The 20,725-nt window shown below is 43.1% G+C and overlaps 1 protein-coding gene across 1 annotated transcript in view; it reads left to right on the forward strand.

Annotated features, from left to right (window-relative positions):
* Positions 1-20,238, forward strand: part of ADAMTS6 (ADAM metallopeptidase with thrombospondin type 1 motif 6) — a 191,021-nt gene extending 170,783 nt beyond the window's left edge. Inside the window, exons 20-24 of the mRNA XM_015410253.1 lie at positions 1,978-2,107; positions 2,364-2,568; positions 3,978-4,154; positions 9,619-9,775; positions 20,129-20,238. Of these exons, the coding sequence (XP_015265739.1) occupies positions 1,978-2,107; positions 2,364-2,568; positions 3,978-4,154; positions 9,619-9,775; positions 20,129-20,238 (779 nt within the window). The remainder of the gene's footprint in view (positions 1-1,977; positions 2,108-2,363; positions 2,569-3,977; positions 4,155-9,618; positions 9,776-20,128) is intronic.
* The last annotated feature ends 487 nt before the right edge of the window (positions 20,239-20,725 follow it).

Below are 20,725 nucleotides of genomic sequence, written 5' to 3' on the forward strand. Positions count from 1 at the left end.
TTGGTTTAGCATAGGAAAAGGAGTACGACAAGGATGTATATTGTCACCTTACTTATTTAGTATATATGCAGAGTACATCATGCGAAATGCTGGCCTGGATGAATCACAAGCGGGAATTAAGATTGCTGGGGAAAAGATCAACAACCTCAGATATGCAGACGATACCACTCTAATGGCAGAAAGTGAAGAGGACCTAAAGAGCCTCTTGCTCAGGGTCAAAGAGGAGAGCGCAAAAGTGGGCTTGAAGCTCAACATCAAAAAAACTAAGATAATGGCATCCGGCCCCATCACTCCTTGGCAAATAGAAGGGGAAGTCGTGGAAGTAGCGACAGACTTCACGTTCCTGGGATCCCAGATCACCGCAGACTGTGACTGCAGCCATGAAATTAAAAGACGCCTGCTCCTTGGGAGGAAAGCGATGGTGAACCTAAACAGCATGATAAAAAGTAGAGACATCACCCTGCCAACAAAAGTCCGCATAGTCAAAGCAATGGTATTCCCAGTAGTCATGTATGGCTGCGAGAGTTAGACTATAAGGAAGGCCTAGCGCCGAAGAATAGATTCTTTTGAACTATGGTGCTGGAGAAGACTCTTGAGAGTCCCTTGGACTGCAAGAAGATCAAATCAGTCAATCCTAAAAGAAATCAACCCTGACTGTTCCCTGGAAGGCCAGATAATGAAACCGAAGCTCAAATACTTTGGCCACCAAATGAGAAGGGAGCACTCACTGGAGAAGACCCTGATGCTGGGAAAGATTGAAGGTCACAGAAGACGGGGACGGCAAAGGATGAGATGGTTAGACAGTGTCATAGATGCAACGAACATGAAATTGAGCAAACTTCAGAGGACAGCGGAAGACAGGAGGGCCTGGCGGGAGCTGGTCCATGGGGTCGTGAAGAGTCGGACTCGACTGTGCGACTGAACAACAACAACCATAGTCTTGAGACTTAGAAGGTGTTTTCAGCAGAACAGGTTCAGTTATTAATGGGTAGCCAGTGCTGTATTAGTATAATGGATAGCATATGAATAAAGGAAATATTGGTTTTAGTGCTTGTTTTGGGTTTAAGAAATGTAGAACATTGGCGTATGTTCAAGAATAAACAGGTAGGAAACATAGGAGACCTGATCAAAAATTTTGATGATTCATCATCCTGGTTATGCAACACTAAAATTTCCAGTGAGTTCTTTTCCTTGTGTTTGTTCATCAAACCCTAATGTCTTCAGCCGTTAGTAAAACTTTTATACTAGAAAGGAGGTGAACAGGCCTGAGCAATATGAAATTTTACTTCATTTTCCTCGATTATTCATGTTCTTGTTAGAGATGCTCTAGTAAAGGAGATGCAGAGATTATGGCACTTTCACCTATCAAGAAGGTAGTTTGGTGTAATCATGAGAAAGAGCTACTAAAAGAAATAATGCAATGTTTACATGAATGGTGATGGAAAGTGCCGTCAAGTCACAGCAGCTGATTTAAGGCGACTTTGTAGGGTTTTCAAGGCAAGAGAGTTCAGAGGTGGTTTGCCATGGCCTGCCTCTGTGTCACAGCCCTGGTATACCTTGGAGGTCTCCCATCCAAATACTAGCCAGGGCCAGCCCCACTTAGCTTCCAAGATCTGATGAGGTTGGGCTATCCAGGGCTATCCAGGTCAGGGCGTTTTAATTAATACTGTGGAGTTAATATTTCATGTAAGTCCTGAGGATACATTTTATATATAAAATTATCATGTTTCAGTTTAATTCTCAGTTCACTAACTATGTATTATGGTCTGCTAGGTGCTTGACCATCGTCATATTTTTGCATATCCGAGTAGCCAACAAGGCCAGGAGGTTTATCAAGCTTGGGTGAGGTGCTCTATAGGGCTGTTAGGTTGTATTCAGCTTGATGGGTCACAGACTATGTGGGTTTGAAATATGAGGAGTTTGTTCATTTTAAAAATGGAAGATCTATTAATGATGTACTACCTTTATATTTTCAAGGTACACAGAAACAAGAAGTAGTATGCAAGAGGCTGGATGACAGTTCTGTAGTTCAGAACAACTACTGTGATCCTGACAGTAAACCACCAGAAAATCAAAGAGCCTGTAACTCTGAGCCTTGCCCGCCTGAGTAAGTACTACATAGATGAGGTAGTTCGTTCATTACTATGTTGGCAAAATATAGCCAGTTCCTAGATGTAAATACAGTGAGAGAGAGAGGTCCAGATCTAACTGTAGAGCAGACTCCAAATGGAAGTGATCTTTATTAAAACTCATTGCTTTTGGAACGCTTGCTTTTTGTTTGTTTATTGTGTGTTCAGTTACATCTCTGTATTAATGGTGTGAATTTAATTTGTTAAATAAAGTTTTAATTCCTCTTCTTGCAGATGGTTTATAGGAGATTGGTCAGAATGCAGTAAAACCTGTGATGGTGGAATAAGAATGCGAACAGTTCTGTGTATCAGGAAAATTGGACCTTCTGAAGAGGAGTCCCTGGACAGCAGTCATTGCCTAACATATCGACCTATTGAAAAAGAATCTTGTAACAACCAGTCTTGTCCTCCACAGTGGGTTGCTTTGGATTGGTCAGAAGTGAGTAAACTCATAATATCGAATTTCATACACATTTGTATGTTTCATTCATCGGCCAGGAGTAATAAATAAAGAGAGAGGGATTTGTCTGCTGAAATGAAGCATTATAACGTAAATTAGAGAGTGGTTTCATTCAGACATGGAAAAAACCTGTTTGTTGAAACCAAACCCTAGTTACAGCGGCATCCTTAATGGGCTTAGATTAATGACTTAATCTAATGGTCTGTTACAATACACCCTTCCAAGTCCATTAAAATCAATGAGCATAGAAGGATGTAACTCTGTTTAGGATTGCACTGCAGGTGTACCAGACATACAGAACAGACTGCTGTACGTAAATCTCAGTCTGTTCCTTCCTCCAAGCAGAATCCTAGCTTGCTTCGATTGCCAAACTCCTAGCAAAGCGTCACAATTGATCAGCCACAGTAAGTGGGAGGGAAAATCTAAGGCAAGCAAGGTCTCCTTTTCCTCTCTCTTCCCCTTTCTGAGCTATGGCCCAGTGGTTGAGCATCTGCTTGATGTGCAGAAGGTCTCAGGTTCAATCTCTGGCATTTCACATTGAGAAAAGGATCTGGTAGTAGGTGATACGAAAGACTTCTGCTTGAGACCCTGGAGCACTGCTGCCATTATTAATAGATAATACTGACCTTGATGGACCAATGGTGTGATTCAGTATAAGGCAGCTTCATGTGATCATATTTGTAGGTCTAGCTGTTTCACTGAATGACTGAACATTTTAACTCTGAAATAAAAGGAATTTTTGCAACTTTTGCTTCCTTTTATCTTCTGGCAGTCATCAACGGCTTTTGTCCAGCCATTTCAAAGCATCTTGTAAACAATTTAGATTGCTTACAGGCTCTCACCACCTTTCACTGTTTCACACTGCATTTTAAATTTTCCTTTAGGGAAGGCTAAAGTCTCTATAGCACATTCTGCTTGGTGAGTCAGTACTAGTAGGGAGGGGAGGAACAGGCAGCTGGAAGAGGAAAGGAAGGAGGGGGGATCTTTAGGAAGCACCATTGAGAACTGAATGCCGTTTCAGTCACAAAGGTTCTATTCTGTGCTTCTGCCTCTATATGCAAGAGGCTAAGAGTGCCAGTACCCCTGAATAAGCAGGGGCTTCTGCTTTCAGATATCACAACAACCCCCAATGAGTAAAACCAGAGTTAATGAGTCAAATACAAACTGGTTTAAAATCTCAGTTTGGCATATACCAGCAAATCAACCCGCATTCCAACATCACACCATGTAAATTGTGCAGGTCTGCTCAATCTGCACAATCCATTCTGCAGCTTTATTTTGCATAGTTTATGCTCTGTCATAATTCTAGATACAGTAGATACGTTGTCTTTTAGAAAAACAATGTTTAACTTTTTATTTTTTAAACCTTGTATATCTCTTCCTTTCAGTGTACTCCAAAATGTGGTCCTGGTTTCAAGCACCGTATCGTTCTCTGCAAAAGCAGTGATCTTTTGAAAACATTTTCAGTTGCACATTGCCAGGAAGAAAACAAACCACCAGTTCGTATGCGCTGTAGCTTGGGCAGATGTCCCCCTCCACGATGGGTTACTGGAGACTGGGGGCAGGTAGGCAAGCTTGCTGCGTAACTAGAGAAATGAAGTTTTGTTATTGATAATGTATAGCTATTGCCTAATGTGACAGGATCTTAGGGGATCAAATCTTGCAAAAAGAATGGCAGCTGTCACATATAAAAGAACCGTTTAACTTCACTTTGCAGTGGAAAAGCCTAAAATAAATGAATACTGAAGTCAGCAGAACTTACAATTAGTGTTCATAGGCCCTGGGAAGTGGGGACCGCAGAATAGTTTAGAGCTCCCCACAATGGGGAAATATGCTGCAGTTAATAGAAAATGCATCTGGAGACTCCACATCATTTTCGTCTCATTTCAACCATCTCCAAGTGCCAGGATTAGGTTTCCCCCCTCTGCAGACATGGGCGGGGGGATGGGGGAAAGGGAAGGGGTGGACCATTCACTGTACTCCTGGGGTTCTGTTCTGCCAAAGTTCTCAGATCGAATCTCCAGGAGTGGAGAGGGATCGAACACTAAATGGTACAGAACTGCATGCATTTGTTTACCCGTAAGTTTACCAATTCGATTAACTTTGAACTACTTTTGGAGAATGAATTGTATGGTTCTGCCTTCCATGGCAAATATTACCAAGTTAAGCCAGTGTACTATGGAAATGCAAAATTCTGTAACATAACCAGCTGCTCTCTGGGTCATCCAGAAGTGCAGTGGTTGTTTCTAGCCATTTTTCTATACCACCCATTACAGTTCTCCTATATGCCATCAACTAATTGGCCTCACTTTTCTCTTGCTCCGGTTTTAACTTCATTTCTGAAGGCTTCTGCCACTATGCTTTGCAAAAAAAAAAAGAAGAAGTGATATAGGTTAGTCATGGCTTTAAAAAGTCTTCCTGGAGAGAAACATAGTAGTAAGTAGGTCCTCATTACCCAAGTAAAGTGTGCTTGCTAAGTTAAGTTTCACAATGTGGCAGTGAATGGGGTCACTCCTTTGTGGTCTCAGTGCACCACACTGATGGGGTTTGCACCTGTGCAGAGCATTGACCTGGAAACTTCCAGAGGTAGCGTTTAGACAGGAAAGCCTCCTCCCCTCAGGGATGCAGCTTTGGCCTCTACGTGCCTAAGGAGGAGTTGCTCCTTTCCACTCAGTTATCTTCCATCCACTGCAGTGGCTGCACCATTTGAGAACTCCCCTCTTTCCTCAGGAACACTGGGGGGGGGGGGGGTTTCATTCTCTTTCTGTATATAGTGACTCCGTGCTTAATTTTTTTATCTTAGTAGATAGACAGCCGTGTATATAACTGTACATAGTTTTCTCTTGGACCTGGGGCACCCCAAAGGTTGTGGCATTGAAGACCATCTTCAGTGTGAGGATGACCTCCCATTATCAGACCATTAAGACCTCTGTTTATTCTGTCGTTGTGAATGACTCGGAGTTGGTTTGTGTACAAACAAAGCATGGGCTTTCCTTCTGCAACCCACCCTTCGGGATAGGGCTGCTGTGCCCTCACAGGCTATTGAAGACATGTCAGCTTCATTGGTTACTCCTTCTATTGTCCTGATCTCTGCCTCTTCAAAGGCTGGAAATGACCCATCAAGATCAAAGCCTGCTCAGCAGGACAGCACAACCTTAGAATTTGGAAACAGCAAAATAGAGAAGGATTGATCTCTGCCTCCAAAGAAGCTGCAGACAGAGCACCATAAGATTTTAGTCAGAGCCTCGGAACACAAACAGTCAGAATCATCTGTGCAACCTACTACCTCTACATCTTCAGTCCTGTTGACAGGTCCCCTTTGGCTCCTTTGGTTGTCAGAGCTGAGCCGATTCTAGACATCTTAGCAACACAGGTCCTCCTTACGAGAGGGGAAACAGTCTCTGTAGTAAAATGGATAGCAAAGAGTTAACCGGAACCTGATTATGGGTTGGAGGAAGATTCCACCCCCCTGGACGGTTCTCTTTTTCTTAGTTTCAGTTTCTGTGTTAGTCTGTTGTGTTACATTCAGCAGTTGTGTTACATTCAGCCACTCACGTGTGTACAGCAGTTTATTTCAAAATCACCATGAGATCACAAAAGTCTCCAATACCACTGGTCTCGGTGTCTGAAGGTCAGCCTGAGGACACCCCATCTAGTTTTTTTCAGTCATGCTCTTTGTCCTTGTTTCTAAGATCTTTTTCTCTTAGCAGTCAGACCTTTCCTCTCTCAGAAGGCAGTTTATAGCTTATTGAGGCAGAAACACCTCTCCATACGTCACCCCAATATCTTAGTGCAGGACACTGTTTGGGCCAAAATGGACCCAAAATGGATGCCAGCCAGGCATCAACTTGGGGAAATAGTTTCAAAATGCAGGTCAGAGAGACTGGCTTGCTACACCCACTCCTTTCCCTGCAGAAATGCATGACTTTAGAACAATGGGTTGCCCAGGACCTAGATTCACTCAGCCTAATGCCATCATCGCCCTGGCCTCAATTCCCCTCACCCATTACACCTTAAGTGGCCATTAAGTAACACTTAAATCTTTTCACCTTCTCAATTCCCCTTCCCATCCGGTACTTGCAAAGCCATCAAGTTTTTCTCATTAAGCCATTTAGTTATTGTTTTCTGGCAAACGTGTCATCCCCACCTGCGGGTATATTTTGCCCTCTAACTGGACTAACCTGCCATCCCAGCAGTGTGTCTTTGTGAGTGTTCCTGGTACCAACTGCATACACCACCACTTTGTGGACTCTCCCCTCTCTCACCTCCTGAAATGCTGGCTGTTTTGCTCTTCAATTTACTACGTCCATGGACCTTTTCAAGATCAATAATTATTGCCTTTCCCTAAAAACCTTTTCCTTTCCTCCCTATTTTCTTAGTTATTTCTTCTCTGTGTTTCTGTGTGTGTGTATGCATTTTTGTTTATTTTCCTTTTTCTTTTTAATAAAAACCTTTCCAGTTGAACATCTGCCTGGTTATTTGGGAGTTCTCTTAAGGTGAAAAACCCTAGTATACTTAGGTGGAGAATTCCAGTTACCTGCCTCTTGCTCTGTCTCCTTTGCTAATTCCCCCAACTAATTAGGAGACTGCCTGTTTGGGTAACAGTTTGGCAGCTGGCACAGATCTCATTCCTCCTCTCAGTTTTCATGAGGCATTTCTAATATCACCTTCTTTCCAAGGGGAGCTAGTTTTCTATTTCAGTACTTCCCCTGGTACTTCAGGTGTGTCCCCAAGATTATACATCAAGACCAAGAAGTTCTAGATGGTGACCGTAACATCCATCCTGTCTCTGTTGACCTCAGGAATGCATATTTTCACATCTCTGTCAAACATCAACATCATTGGTTTCTATGGTTTATCTTGAGAGATGTCCATTACCAGTACAGGCTGTTGTCCTTAGGCTTTGACATTTTCCTGAGGTTTTGTGTAACACGAATGGCAGTGGCTGTAGTGCACCTTCAGTACTGAGGGGTTACTGTTCTTTGGTACATGGATAACTGGTTCCTGACTGCATTTTCTGTTCCTCCCTCTGTCATCAGGTGAGAATAGCTCTGCACATCCTACCCTCCCTGGATGTTGTGACAACAGTCTCATTCTTATCCTGCCAGCATCCTCCAGTTTACTGTACTGGATTCTCTCACTGGCAAGGTTTACCTTCTACTAGACAGACAATGGTCTCATGGGCATGGTTTGAGCTTTCATCCACTGCCCTCAACAACTGGTGATCGATATCCAGAGACTTCTGGATCACATGGCATCCACCACCTTACCTTAGCGGTATACTAAGTATACACTTACAAATGTGATTTCTGCAGCATTTCCAAACCGTGATGCATCTGTAGGACAGATTCTTCTTATTGGGTGATATGGTGGGTGATACAGTCCCTTGCCAGAGGAATGTTGGCCAAGTTATGCCCTTTGCTCCTCCCACTGCACACTTGATCCTGATGACAGATGCCTCCTTTTGGGGCTGGGATGTCCACTGCAATGTAGATTCCATCAACCAACTCTAGTCACGTCAGAAGAGGAAGCTTCAGATCAAACATCTAGAGCTGCTATCAGTGTACAAATCATGTCATGCCTTCCTCTCCAGGCTGCAAGACGAAGAGTACAGACGGCCACAATAACACAACTGCCATGGGTTGCATTAACAATCAGGGTGCCACAATATTTCACACTGCAACGGACTGCCTGCTGCCTGTGGGAGATATGCATCTCCCACAATAGTATTCCTGTTAAAATTCATGGCATGGGGGAATAACAGTGTCCAGGCAGATGTTCTCAGTCACTAGGGCACAGTGGCGCCTGAATGGATGATCAAGGAAACTTACCTGCATCCTGTAGTCCAGAGATGGGTTTCCCCCAAAATCCATCTCTTTACCACAAGTTGCAACACCAAGCGTTCCTGTTTCTGTTACGATCTGCACCTGTGCTGTCTATCACTGGGAGCAGCATTTCTGTTGGCATTTTGCTTTGCCAGACAGGCTTCTGAAGTCTCTGCGCTATAGTCTAATTCTCCTTCCTTTCCACAGGAATGAGATTGTTCTGAAGTCTCGCATCTCCTTTCTGTCAAAGGTGGTGTCAGGGTTCCACCTAAGCCAAGATCCGCTGTTCCCCACCTTCTATCCACCGTGCTCCACCGTCTATCCTTTGCCTTCTTCTGATGCTGAAAAAGCCTTTAACTCCTTAGATGTCAGGGGGGCTTGCTCTTTTTATGTCCACAGGACTGCAGCTTTTCCTCACTGTACAGGATTATTTGTGTGTTATGCTGGCCCAAAAACCAGGTAGCAAGTCTCATCCCAGAGAATCAGCAGATGGATCCCTTAGACAAAACAATTCTGCTACAAACTAGCTTATAACCACTCCCAGAGAACTGTGGTCACATCTTCAATTTATGTAGAGGGGTTCCTCTTCCAGGACTGTGCAGAGCAGCCACTTGGGCTCACCCTGTACATTCATCAGGCATTGCACCCTGGATGCACTAACCTAACAGATGCCATCTTTGCTGCGTTCGGTCTTCAGTTGATGCACTTGTATCTGCCTCCAGCCTCATAGTTTCTATCCATCAGTTTTGTCACAGAGATCACAAAGAAGTAAAAATCAAGTTGCTTACCTGTAACTATTGTCCTTTGAGTGATCATCTGTGCATTAACTCAGCCTGCTCACCTTCCCTGCAACAGGTGCCTTAAAGTTGTAGTGGCATTCTGGTTTTTTGGAAGGAACTGAGTGGGAAGGCATGACTCCTGTCTTTTAGGCATGCACAATCCAAACCTGTTGCTGAGTCGATGCTGTGTACAAGCATAAGCCTCTCAACACGAACAGATGACCACTCAAAGAGCAACATTTACATGTAAATGACCTGTTTGTTCCTCACAGCTGCCCTAAATAGCATTTCTGACACTCTCAAGTAGCCTAGGATTTTCTAGGATGTGAATTGGTTATCTCTGTTCACCATGATGATTACCTTATTGCTGAAAATTTTACATATCTCACTTTTTGTTTTTTCCTTCTTGCCCTTTTTTGATACAGTGTTCAGCACAATGTGGCCTTGGACAACAGATGAGAACAGTGCAGTGTCTTTCATATACTGGGCAAGCATCCAGCGACTGTCCAGATACTGTCCGACCTCCATCAATGCAACAGTGTGAAAGCAAATGTGACAGTACTCCTATTTCCAACACGGAAGGTGAGTTTGATTTTATTAACTCATTTTAATATATAAAAAGACTAATACCACTGTTCTAAAGAACTAGAAAACCCCAATATTTAAGCACCCATTGTCTTTTCAAATCACAATTTCACTTAGCTGTTTTTTAAAGCAAAAAAAAAAAATCACTTAAGTTCATTAGCACCTTAAGGACTAACACATTTGTGGTAGGATGTAAGCTTTTATGAGTCACTGCTGACTTCTTTAAATACTGAAGAAGTCAGCAGTGACTCACGAAAGCTCACCCCCTGCCACAAATTTAGTTAGTCTTTAAGGTGCTACTCGACTGTTACTCTTTTCCACTGCTACAGACAGACTGACACGGCTACCCATCTTCATCTATCACTAAGTTCATGTTATATAAAAAACTAAAGTGTCTTTACTCCCCAGAAAAATTCTGTTTTCCATTTTATTACTGTGGAGCCAAGAGTTCTCTCTGTGTGTGTATTTTAGAAATCCCAAGACAATGTTGAAACTTTCAAAGAAACAGCTTGGAAATCTGGGGGCTACCATCTAGCATCTTCTTCTTTTTGTTAGCCACCAAGTCACAGCTGACTTATGGCAGCTCTATGGGGTTTTCAAGGCAAGAGACTTTCAGAAGTGGTTTGCCATTGCCTGTCTCTGTGTTGTGACTCTAAACTTCCTTGGTGGTCTCCCATCCAAATACTAATCAGGGCTGACCTTGCTTGGTTTCTGAGATCTGATGAGATTGGGCTATCCTGGGTCAGCCCTTGCTGTGGAACTCATACGGTTAGAGAGACGGTGGCGCCGAGCCCACGACGAGGCTACAAGAGCATCTTACAGGACGTTTATGAGATCCTATGAGATGGCAGTCAAGGCTGCGAAGAGGGATTTCTATGCAGCCAGGGTTGCGTCCGCTAGCTCTCGCCCTGCCCAATTATTTAGAACAATTCGGTCTTTGACGGCTCTGCCACAGGGCAGACAAAATAGTAGGGAATTGGACATTGGCTGTGAGGCTTTTGCGAGCTATTTTGTGGATAAAGTCTTGACGCTCCACTGCAACCTCCCTGCCACAGTTGAAACAGTTAGCGAACTCGAGGCCCCTTGCGCATTTTCGATTCCGGGTTTAGAGTGTTTCGACCAGCTGAGCCTGGAGGAAGTTGACAGATTGCTCGTATCTATGTGCCCAACCACATGCAGCCTTGATCTGTGCCCCTCCTGGCTCATTAAAGTGGGCCACGAGGGGTTTCGAGGTGCCTTGAGGGAGATTGTTAACAAGTCTCTTGCGGAGGGGCAGTTCCCCGAGGCACTCAAGGAAGTGATGGTCCGCCCTCTCCTGAAAAAACCAACTTTGGACCTGGCTGAATTGGCCAACTATCGGCCGGTGTCCAATTTGCCCTGTTTGGGCAGACTGATCGAGGGGGCGGTGGCGACTTAGCTACAGAGCTTTCTGGATGACGCTTCTGTCCTTGACCCATTCCAGTCTGGTTTTCGCCCAGGACATGGGACCTGGATGTTACCAGGACATGTACCAGAGTGGCCAAATCTTTTCTGCCCAGGAAAGTATGCAGCTGGACACCACTGCCACCAGCTTATCCAGCAGTAGGCTCAGGTCCCGGAGCACCCCTGTTAAATACTGGGCTCCATGGATGGTCTGACCCCAAGCCTAGTGATCAGCCCTGCTTTATTAGTGATTCAGCAAGAAAAAGACAAAGCCCCAGGGCAACAGCCCTATTTAAATAGCATGCAAACTACACCCACTTCCCAAACTACTACCAACAATAGGCTATTGTCAGAACCATTATTTCCTCATTGGCCACCTCCAGAGTCCTGGTGGGCTGTTGTTCTAGAGGTCCAAGCTCAGCAAGTCTCCGGTAGAAACGGTCCTGGAATGCCCAATACATAATACCCCTCACCCCTAAGTTACAAAGCACCTTAACACACATAGTCCTCAAGGTACGCTGGCTTGTGCCTTTCCCTCCGTCTAGGCTCGGATGGTGGTAAATCAGGAGCCATGTCTAGGGTTGCTGTAGCTGCGCTGGGAAAAGTTGGTGAATCAGCAACAGAGTCCAGGGGCTCTGGAACAGTCTGTATGACGACTCTGCGCGGTCAGGATGGTCCCTGGCGCATGACGCATCCCACCCCAGGCTGTGCTCCAGTAGCATTGGTAGCAGTTCTGGGCAGCTGGCTTCCGCGGCGGCTGGTGCTGGCTCGGCTACCTCTGGCAGGAGACGGTGGTGAAGCTGGTCGATGTGCCTGCACAGGAGCTGTCCGTTATTCATGGAGACCTCGTACAACAGTCGACCGGTGACCCTGATGACCTTTGCGGGTACCCACTCAGGACTGCTGAAGTAGTTCCAAGCATAGATGGGGTTGCCTGGGAAGAACCCTCTGGTCACTTCTTGGACTTCTGAAAACGGGCGGTTCTCTGGTGCAGCTGGTCTATCCAGATTGTGAGGCACCGGCCCATAAGGAGCTCTGCTGGGCTGTGGCTGGTGGCAGAGCTCAAAGTTGCCTGGTGATCCAAGAGGAAAGTTGCCAACCGGTGCTCCCAGTCGCCTTGGATGAGCTGCCTGAGGGAGTCTTTGGTGGTCTGCACCATCCTTTCCACTTGTCTGTTGGTGACCGGGTGGAAAGGTGCAGACCGGATTTGGCGGATCAGGTAGTGGCCCAAGAATTCCTGAAACTCTCCTGATGTAAAAGCAGTCCCATTGTCCATCACAACCATGTCGGGCAGGCCATGCATGCAGAAAATCCAGGTGAGGGCCCAGATGGCCACCTGGGAGGAGGCGGAGGTGACAAGGATGACCTCCAGTCATTTGGTGTAGGAGTACAAGAGTGGTACAAGTTTTGTTTCTGTCCCCCCTCCTCCCCACCTCAGTTGTGGTGGAGGCCTCCTAGGGCAAAGGGAGACAAACACTCCACTATATACCTATCATCAAAGATGGCAGAAAACTGGATAGAATGGACAGGAACTACACCTCTTTTGCTACCATGTCTTTGAAGCTGACCAACTACTCTGTCTACTTGTAGAGATATCAGTCTTTCCCCTAGGAGACGAACTTGCAAACCCTTAATCATCTTCAAGGTAAAATCAAGCAAAATGCTGTGGTCCTTCAAAAACTGTCCTTGAGTTGACAAAACAACCAATTATTTTATTTTATTTATGTATTTGTTTATTTTGTTTCAGTTTATATTCTGCCCTCCCTGCAAGCGGACTCAGGGCGGATCACAGAACAGATCTAGACATCATAAAATTACAATACATTATTAAATGCAAAAACAAAACACTATAAACCATATATTAAAATAGTTCACACTATTCGTAGGCAGATTTCAAGCTGGTGCCACTTTTCGTCTTTTTAATCTGGACCACATAAAGACGGTAAACTTCAGCAGGGGGAAGCGAGATTTTATTGGATGCCTGCCGCCTCAAGCAAAGGCCTGGTGGAACCGCTCCGTTTTACAGGCCCTGTGGAATGGTGGTAAGCAATGTTCCCTCTAAGCTGTGGAGTATTGTGAGCAAAAATTCTACTTTGTGAGCTACTGGCATTAAAGTTGTGAGCGAGTAATTTGGCTACTGCATAAATTAGTTTGCTCTGGAGCCATCCTTCCTGAGCTAAGACAAAAATGTGTGAGCCAGAGGCTAAAAAAACTGTGAGCTAGCTCACACTAACTCAGCTTAGAGGGAACACTGGTGGTAAGTCCCACTGGGCCCTGATCTCAGATGGGAGCATGTTCCATCAGGCTGGTGGAACATTAACTGAAAACCTGAAATGGCAGCTAGGACTTTGAGAGATGAGTGTTGCCAAGCCTAGAGAACACAGATGGAACATATGAGGTGCTGGGGCAGGAGATACGGAAGAAAGTTTCTCTTGGGCAGCCGGAGCACTGTGAGGAACCAAGATTGCCTTGGCCAGTAAAGGAGATAATGGCTGGTCTGAAGAGAAGTAAGGTCTGACAGCAGAAGCTGAGCCATTACTTCTGAACTGGGTCTTGTTGGTAGTATTATGCTACCCGTGGAGGCAGCAGTTGTATCCAGGAGTGCTCATTGTGAATGACTGCTATAGTCATAGCACAGTTATGCAATATTTAACAAAGTATGGATTCAGCTGGAAATATCATGGCCAATTTAATGAATTGTGGCCTAACACTATTTCAGAGCCTGGACTCTCAATTCCACCCCCAACATGTGTTTGTTTTGTGTCATTACCACCATGAAGAATTTCTCCAAGGCCTTCACTAGGTTCCATCTTCCAGTGACCCATCAACATCAGTTCTGGACTTTCAGTTGGTCCTCACACAGCATGGGTAAACCACTGGAACCCCTAGCCACCTGTGCTTTAAGGATCTTTACCTAAAAAGCAGCCTTTCTACTTGCAGGCCGCTTGAACTCTGTTGTCCAAACCTTCCTTGTGTGCAGATCCACAGGAACAAGGCAGTCCTGCCCTTCTACTGAAGAGGCTGCCTCAGGGCTTCATCTTAACCAAGGCCTGGTGCTCTTGCCCTACTTCCCTAATCAAGCATCAGAAGCAGAGAGGACCCTTCATGTGTTGGGTGCCTGGAAAGCAGAACAAATTTTTCTGTATGGAAGAGGATCTTGGAGTATTTCTGCATTACTCTTCCCAAAAATTCAACCACGGTTAGTTGTCCACCATTACGCTCTGCTATGAACTTGCCCACAAAGCTCTTCCCAAGACACTTAGAGCTTGTTCCTCCAGGGTTGTTGTCATATCTTTGGCTTTCAGCAGAGAAATCCTTCTTGAGTTCTGTAAACCAGGTTTACATCAGCTAGGTCAGCATTGCTACCCTTCACGCATCGGTATGATACGCAGAGAACATAAAGAAATAGAAACAGGTTGCATGCCAATAGATTCAGTTCGATAGCCCTGTTGGTCTGAAGCAACAGAACAAAGTTTGAGTCCAGTGGTACCTTTAACAAAGTTTTATTCTGGGTATAAGCTTTCGTGTGCACACACACTTTTTCAAATACAATCTTCAAATACATTGAAACATAGATAGAGGGTGGGGAGGATGTTGCTAGGAAGGACTAATTAGAGTCAGGATGCATAAGTAATTGAACAATACGTATAGCTAAGACTGGATGAAGGCAATTGATAAGACCAGTGAAAAGCAGCAAATTAGCATACAGCATAATAAAAGAGTTTACAAATAGATGTTAGAACTGAATGATGTTAGCATGTGTAGTAAGATAAGAAACTTATTATTAAGCCCTGGTTGTTCCATTGTTCTGTGTGCTGTAATAACTTGCTACTCAGCAGTCTCCCATTCTAGTCTGTTTCTGAAGTTCTTTTGCAATAAAGGTTTCTCAATTTTGTAATTCCTGATGTCAGATTTGTGTCCATTTATCCTTTGGTGTAGGGTTTGACCTGTTTGCCCTATGTAGAGAACTGAAGGGCACTGTTGGTATTTAATGGCATATAACAATTTTAGAAGATGAGCAAGTGAATGAGCCTGAGATGGGGTAGTTGATGTTGTTAGGTTCAGTGACCTTGTCTGGGTATATGTGGCAGTAAAGTTGGCATCTGGGTTTATTGCAAGCTCTGGTAACAGTGCCCATGTTCAAATTACATGTTGTCTCATGCCTGTAACTGTTATTCTTCAGCTGGTCATCTGTATATACACATGTCCTGCCCACCTTCTCAAAACAGATGTTTTTAAAAAGAACATTTTGGAAGGAACCAAACGGAACTTTTTGCTTCTGAGAGGAGAGTTTTTGCTGTTAAAAGCTAGTTGTAGAAGTTTCCAAAATGGAGCTCTACGCAGATGCATAGCTCATCAGTGTCCATTTGAAGAACAACTCTTACACAAATGGAGCCTGTTTTTCCCTTACTAATACGTTGATTGAAAAGCATCTACAAATACACTGTAAGAACCGCTTGCATCATTGTTTTATTCCAGTAAAATAGGGCTCAGTTTTGATTTTGGTAATCTGTAACTATTGATCCATTAATGAACAGAAATAAAAACCTAAGGTTTTAAGAATGGATGAAATAGTGATGGCACATCTTCTCACATATCACATCTGCTTTAGGTCTTTGTTACAGCAGACATATAACTGGAGAATTAAAACACTGTAGAGCAGGTTTTGGCAAGCTGCCATTGATGATGGCAAATTATAGTTTCGGTTGAGATTATAGTTTCGATTGAGATTTTTTTATTCAAAGTGTGATACTGACAAGCTTGTGTTTAATACAACAATGCAGAATTATTTTTTTTAAGTACAGATGGCAGCTGAATCCAGGTTTTGCAAGGTCACTTGAAACTATATCCTTGGAGCAGTCTCATTTATTTTCATACAGGGTTCAGTTTCCTTTATACTTTATGTGCTTTGTCTTGTGAGGTACTTCACTAGCTGAGAACAGTGTGCTATTTTTAATTCATTGCTTCTCTGGAGTGTTTTAATGTCATAGTATACTTTGACCAGATTCTGAGTATTGGAAATAGAATAGCTGATATTTTTGGTTCGAAACGGACATTAGTTTAATAGTGTTTCTTATGGATAAACATTTTTTCCTGGACAGAATATATTGCTAAAATTCATGGTGGGAATTTGCACTTGAACGAGGGCGAGCTGGAGAGAGACAGCTTTATGCTGGGAACTGGGTAGACTGTGTTATGTCTATTCTGAAGTAGTTTTCTATGGATAAACATTATTCTTGTAGTGAAGACTACTTCAGAACAGTTGAAGCAGCCAGAATGCCATCCACCTACTAACCAGGGCAGTGCTTTTCCTCAGCATAGCCGCATACCCTGTATCACTGGCCATGTAGTGCTGATATACCTATGTTTAATGGGTATATTAGCATTACAGAAATTCCTGTTAGCTGAGTTGCAGAAAGCAGCATACTTCCTTAGAAGTTGGCTTAATTCTTATCTCCATAGGCTTAGAAATAAATTTCTTTTGTCTCTAAAAAGTTAGGCAGTGTCTTTTATATATTTTATCCAGGATTCAGAAAGCTTCTTCAAAAGGGCTCAGGTGTGCACAGTAGAATTTTACTGTGAATAGTCGATCCCGATCCTCACGTGCATCCATTGTTGTATCTAGGGAAATGAACTCACTATAGGGGTTGCCAAAGTGCCTGAATGCAGAAATCTTTTAAAAAAATTTTAAACTGTGCATTACATAACAATCCATTTTACATTTTGCATACATTATAATGCCAATTTCCATAAACATTATTTAAATCTGTCTTCTTAACCAGAGTTAATTTAATCATTATAAATAATCTTATAAAATGACATTGACTCGTTTTAATGGTGCTAATTGTTTCTTCCAATAGCAAGCAAATACTAAATGAGCAGCAATTATTGTGTTTAATACAAAATCTTTGCACGTACTTGGAATCTGCAACTAATTGAGTAAGCATAAATTCTATACTATCTGAAATTAAATTGACCATCATTTGCCAATTTGGAGAGCCAGTTTGGTGTAGTGGTTAAGTGTGCGGACTCTAATCTGGGAGAACTGGGTTTGATTCCCCACTCCTCCACTTGCACCTGCTGATGTGACCTTGGGTCAGTCACAAGCTCTGGCACAGCTGTCCTTGAAAAAGAGCAGTTTCTGTCAAGAGCTCTCTCAGCCCCACCCACCTCACAGGGTGTCTGTTGTGGGAAGGGGAAGGGAAAGGAGTTTGTAAGGCGCTCTGAGACTCCAAGTGAAGGGCGGGGTATAAATCCAATCTCCTCCTCTTCTTCTTCTTCTTCTTCTTCTTCTTCTTCTTCTTCTTCTTCTTCTTCTTCTTCGATAGCTGTGCAAGGGCATTTCCATGATAAATAGGAAAAAAATTGCATTTTCCACTCCTTAATGCCAACATTTACCATCCATTCTATTTTATTTATTTATTGTCTTTACTGTTTTTGCAACCGGAGTCATAAACAGCAAACCCTCGTCCCACAAGAAACCTTGTTTCACAGTGAAACATGGAAGAATTTAAACGTTGCTACTGCAAAAGTTGTCATGTGATTTGACAATAGCTGCTAGAAATTTTGCCACACACAGGGTGGTTTGTTTGTCTTCAGCTGCAGTCAGACATGCGTTTAGATCATCCGGCTCAGCTGCGAATGCCTGATGGATCTAAAGGGCACAATCAAACTGCAACATCTGGGAAAGGTCCTGCAGTCATCGGCACCCCATGCTGGTCCGCCACAGAAGTGGAGTTAAAACACAGTGGGGAAAGTCCGGTCTTAATGCTTGCTGACAGGCTACGGATGGATTTTCCCCTGTCTGATCGCTGACGTATGCTCTCATGCCATCAGGATGGTCTGCTCATTCCATCCTGACTCAGTGCCGGTTTTTTCCCCTTGCTTAGCAGTATGCGTATAATCACATACTCTATAGGAAACCCTCAGTTTGGAGGTGCAATTCCTCATTTATGTGCATGGGAAACAAAAGGCAAAAAAATCCCTCTCACCCAAACATGTGCCGTCTGTTTGGGCAGTGGCGGACTGAGCCCGCAGCTACAAAGGATGTGTGATCTTGCAATGCTGTGTCAATTTCCACTGGGGGAAATAGGCTCACTTCCCCTTCACACCAAATGGTGCATGTGATCGCAGCCCCAGTCTCTAAGTAACCAGGATGATTTTGCTCTTGGAGAGAGGGAGTCCTGATTAAATAAAGGGGAGATCAGTTCATCTCTTAAGAGCTGAAAATTTGGGGCAATCAAACAGAATAGGATCCACAGAGTCAACTTTACTGCTGTCACAATTACAGAGTCAATCTGAGTATGAAATCCCATTAAATTTTCCTGACATCACAACTGAAGTTAGGGCATTCAGGCACACTAGCATGAAATGACGGCTGAGGGGTGACGTGATCAAGGTTTATAAGATTATGCATGTGATAGAGCAGGTAGAGAAAGAAGTACTTTTCTCCCTTTCTTACAATTACAAGAACTCGTGGGCACTCAGTGAAATTGCTGAGCAGTCGGGTTAGAACGGATAAAAGGAAGTACTTCTTCCCCCAAAGAGTGATTGACACATGGAATTCACTGCCACAGGAGGTGGCGGCGGCTAGAAGCATGGACAGCTTCAAGAGGGAATTAGATAAATATATGGAGCAGAGGTCCATCAGTGGCTATTAGCCACAAGGTATGGATAGGGACTCTGGGGCAGGTGATGTTCTGTATTCTTGCTGCTTGGGGGGGGGGGGTCAACAGTGGGAGGGCTTCTAATGTCCTGGCCCCACTGGGTGGACCTCCTGATGGCACCTGGTATTTTTGGCCACTGTGTGACAGAGTGTTGGACTGGATTCTTGTGGTGGTCCAGCTTGACTAGTCCGAGGAAGTTTAGATCTGGGTTTGATTTTAGAGTCCTAATTTTCAAATTGAATGCTGTTCCCCAGGCATTTGCTTCATAAGACATCTCCCCAACTTCTCAAGGCCATTCCAGACACCATCCATTCTGTGAGATATTTTAGCTAGTTTACTTGGAGCTAAGTGCCATTGTTTTGCCATTTGTCTTGAATTTGCATGTGTCGTTAAACAGATAGGAAAAGTTGAACCTCAATTAAATAGAAATGTCCATACTGATACATCAATTTCATGTACTACAGCTTATCATTTCCCGTGCATTTTAGTGTACTCTGCAAATCTAATAGTTAGGTAATATAAATTTGATAATTTCTTACTCCCCTCTGCTAACAATATTTCACAGCTTGTCATTTTTCTTAGTTTTTCTTCTTTTCTCATATTGGGTAATCAAAAATTTTCAGTTGTAAATATCATACACAGTAATTTTTCAACTATTAATATTACAGAAGATATCATAAGAAACCACCCCCTCATTAATGTGAAATGAAATGTTTGTATGTTACTTAATATAATGTTTGTACCTTATTACAGAGGACAGTGGGAAAAACACAGGTTCCAGTTTGGAATTTGGTTATCTTAACCATTGCAATGGAAATGGAAATATCCTTTCCAGATAAAAACATAGGAAACCTACAAATGGCTAGGCCATCAAGTAATTGAACTTGCACCATAAATGTGCTTAGTAATACTGGTCATTTTCAGAGTCACCTACATGTTTTAGTTCAAAGATCATCATACTGAATAGTACAACTTAAGTTAGATTTTGTTATGGAACCCGATGAGAAAAGCTGTAAATATGAGTTGAACTTTTTTCTTAGCTATTTCAGTGATCAGATTCTCAAGAGCAGGGGAAGTGTACTGAGAAATATCTATTGGTGAAACCCTGCATACAATCTCATAATGTTAAAAGATAGTAAACTGTAGCAGAATAAGAAATTCAGAGAGAAGATGGATACAAAAGCAGCTCATGAATCTTATTTGTTTTTGTTTGTGCTATTTACATTTATATAATTATTTTGCCTTTGTATGCCTCCATTAGAATGCAAAGATGTGAACAAAGTGGCTTATTGCCCACTGGTACTGAAGTTCAAGTTCTGCAGTCGAGCATACTTCAGACAGATGTGCTGCAAGACCTGCCAAGGACATTGACCCACAGAAATGGAAAGTGCCTTGCGATTTCGTTGTGGAAAAGTGTCCGTCAAAGAAAGATTGCTGCACAGTGGAACCAGACAGATGTCCTTGTAAATGCATCACCCTGTGGAAAATGTAACCACTGGTCAGCCGCAGCTGACAGAATTTCAATATTATTTTAACTTCTGTGAAGTGGGATTTATTCATCCAAAGTGCTGGACACAGTATAAGGAGGGCATGCCAAATTGGAAAAATACACACAGTACATAAACTTATGGTGGAACATATGTGTACTTTTGACTAAATCCAATAGTCTGTTTACCTCCTTGGACCATTAAGATAATTTTTATTATGGACTTAGCAATGACACTGAATCCATTTCTATTTAATTTTGTTTAAAATGTAGCTGTTATGGTTTGGTCAACTACAAAAGAAGAATTTTTAAGAAATTTGTCATAGCTTATAATAACTATTTTATCTTACTGCATAGCACCACAACCTTTAA

This window comes from Gekko japonicus, unplaced genomic scaffold (genome assembly GCF_001447785.1).
Source record: "Gekko japonicus isolate JY-2015 unplaced genomic scaffold, Gekko_japonicus_V1.1 scaffold179, whole genome shotgun sequence".
NCBI lineage: Eukaryota > Metazoa > Chordata > Lepidosauria > Squamata > Gekkonidae > Gekko > Gekko japonicus.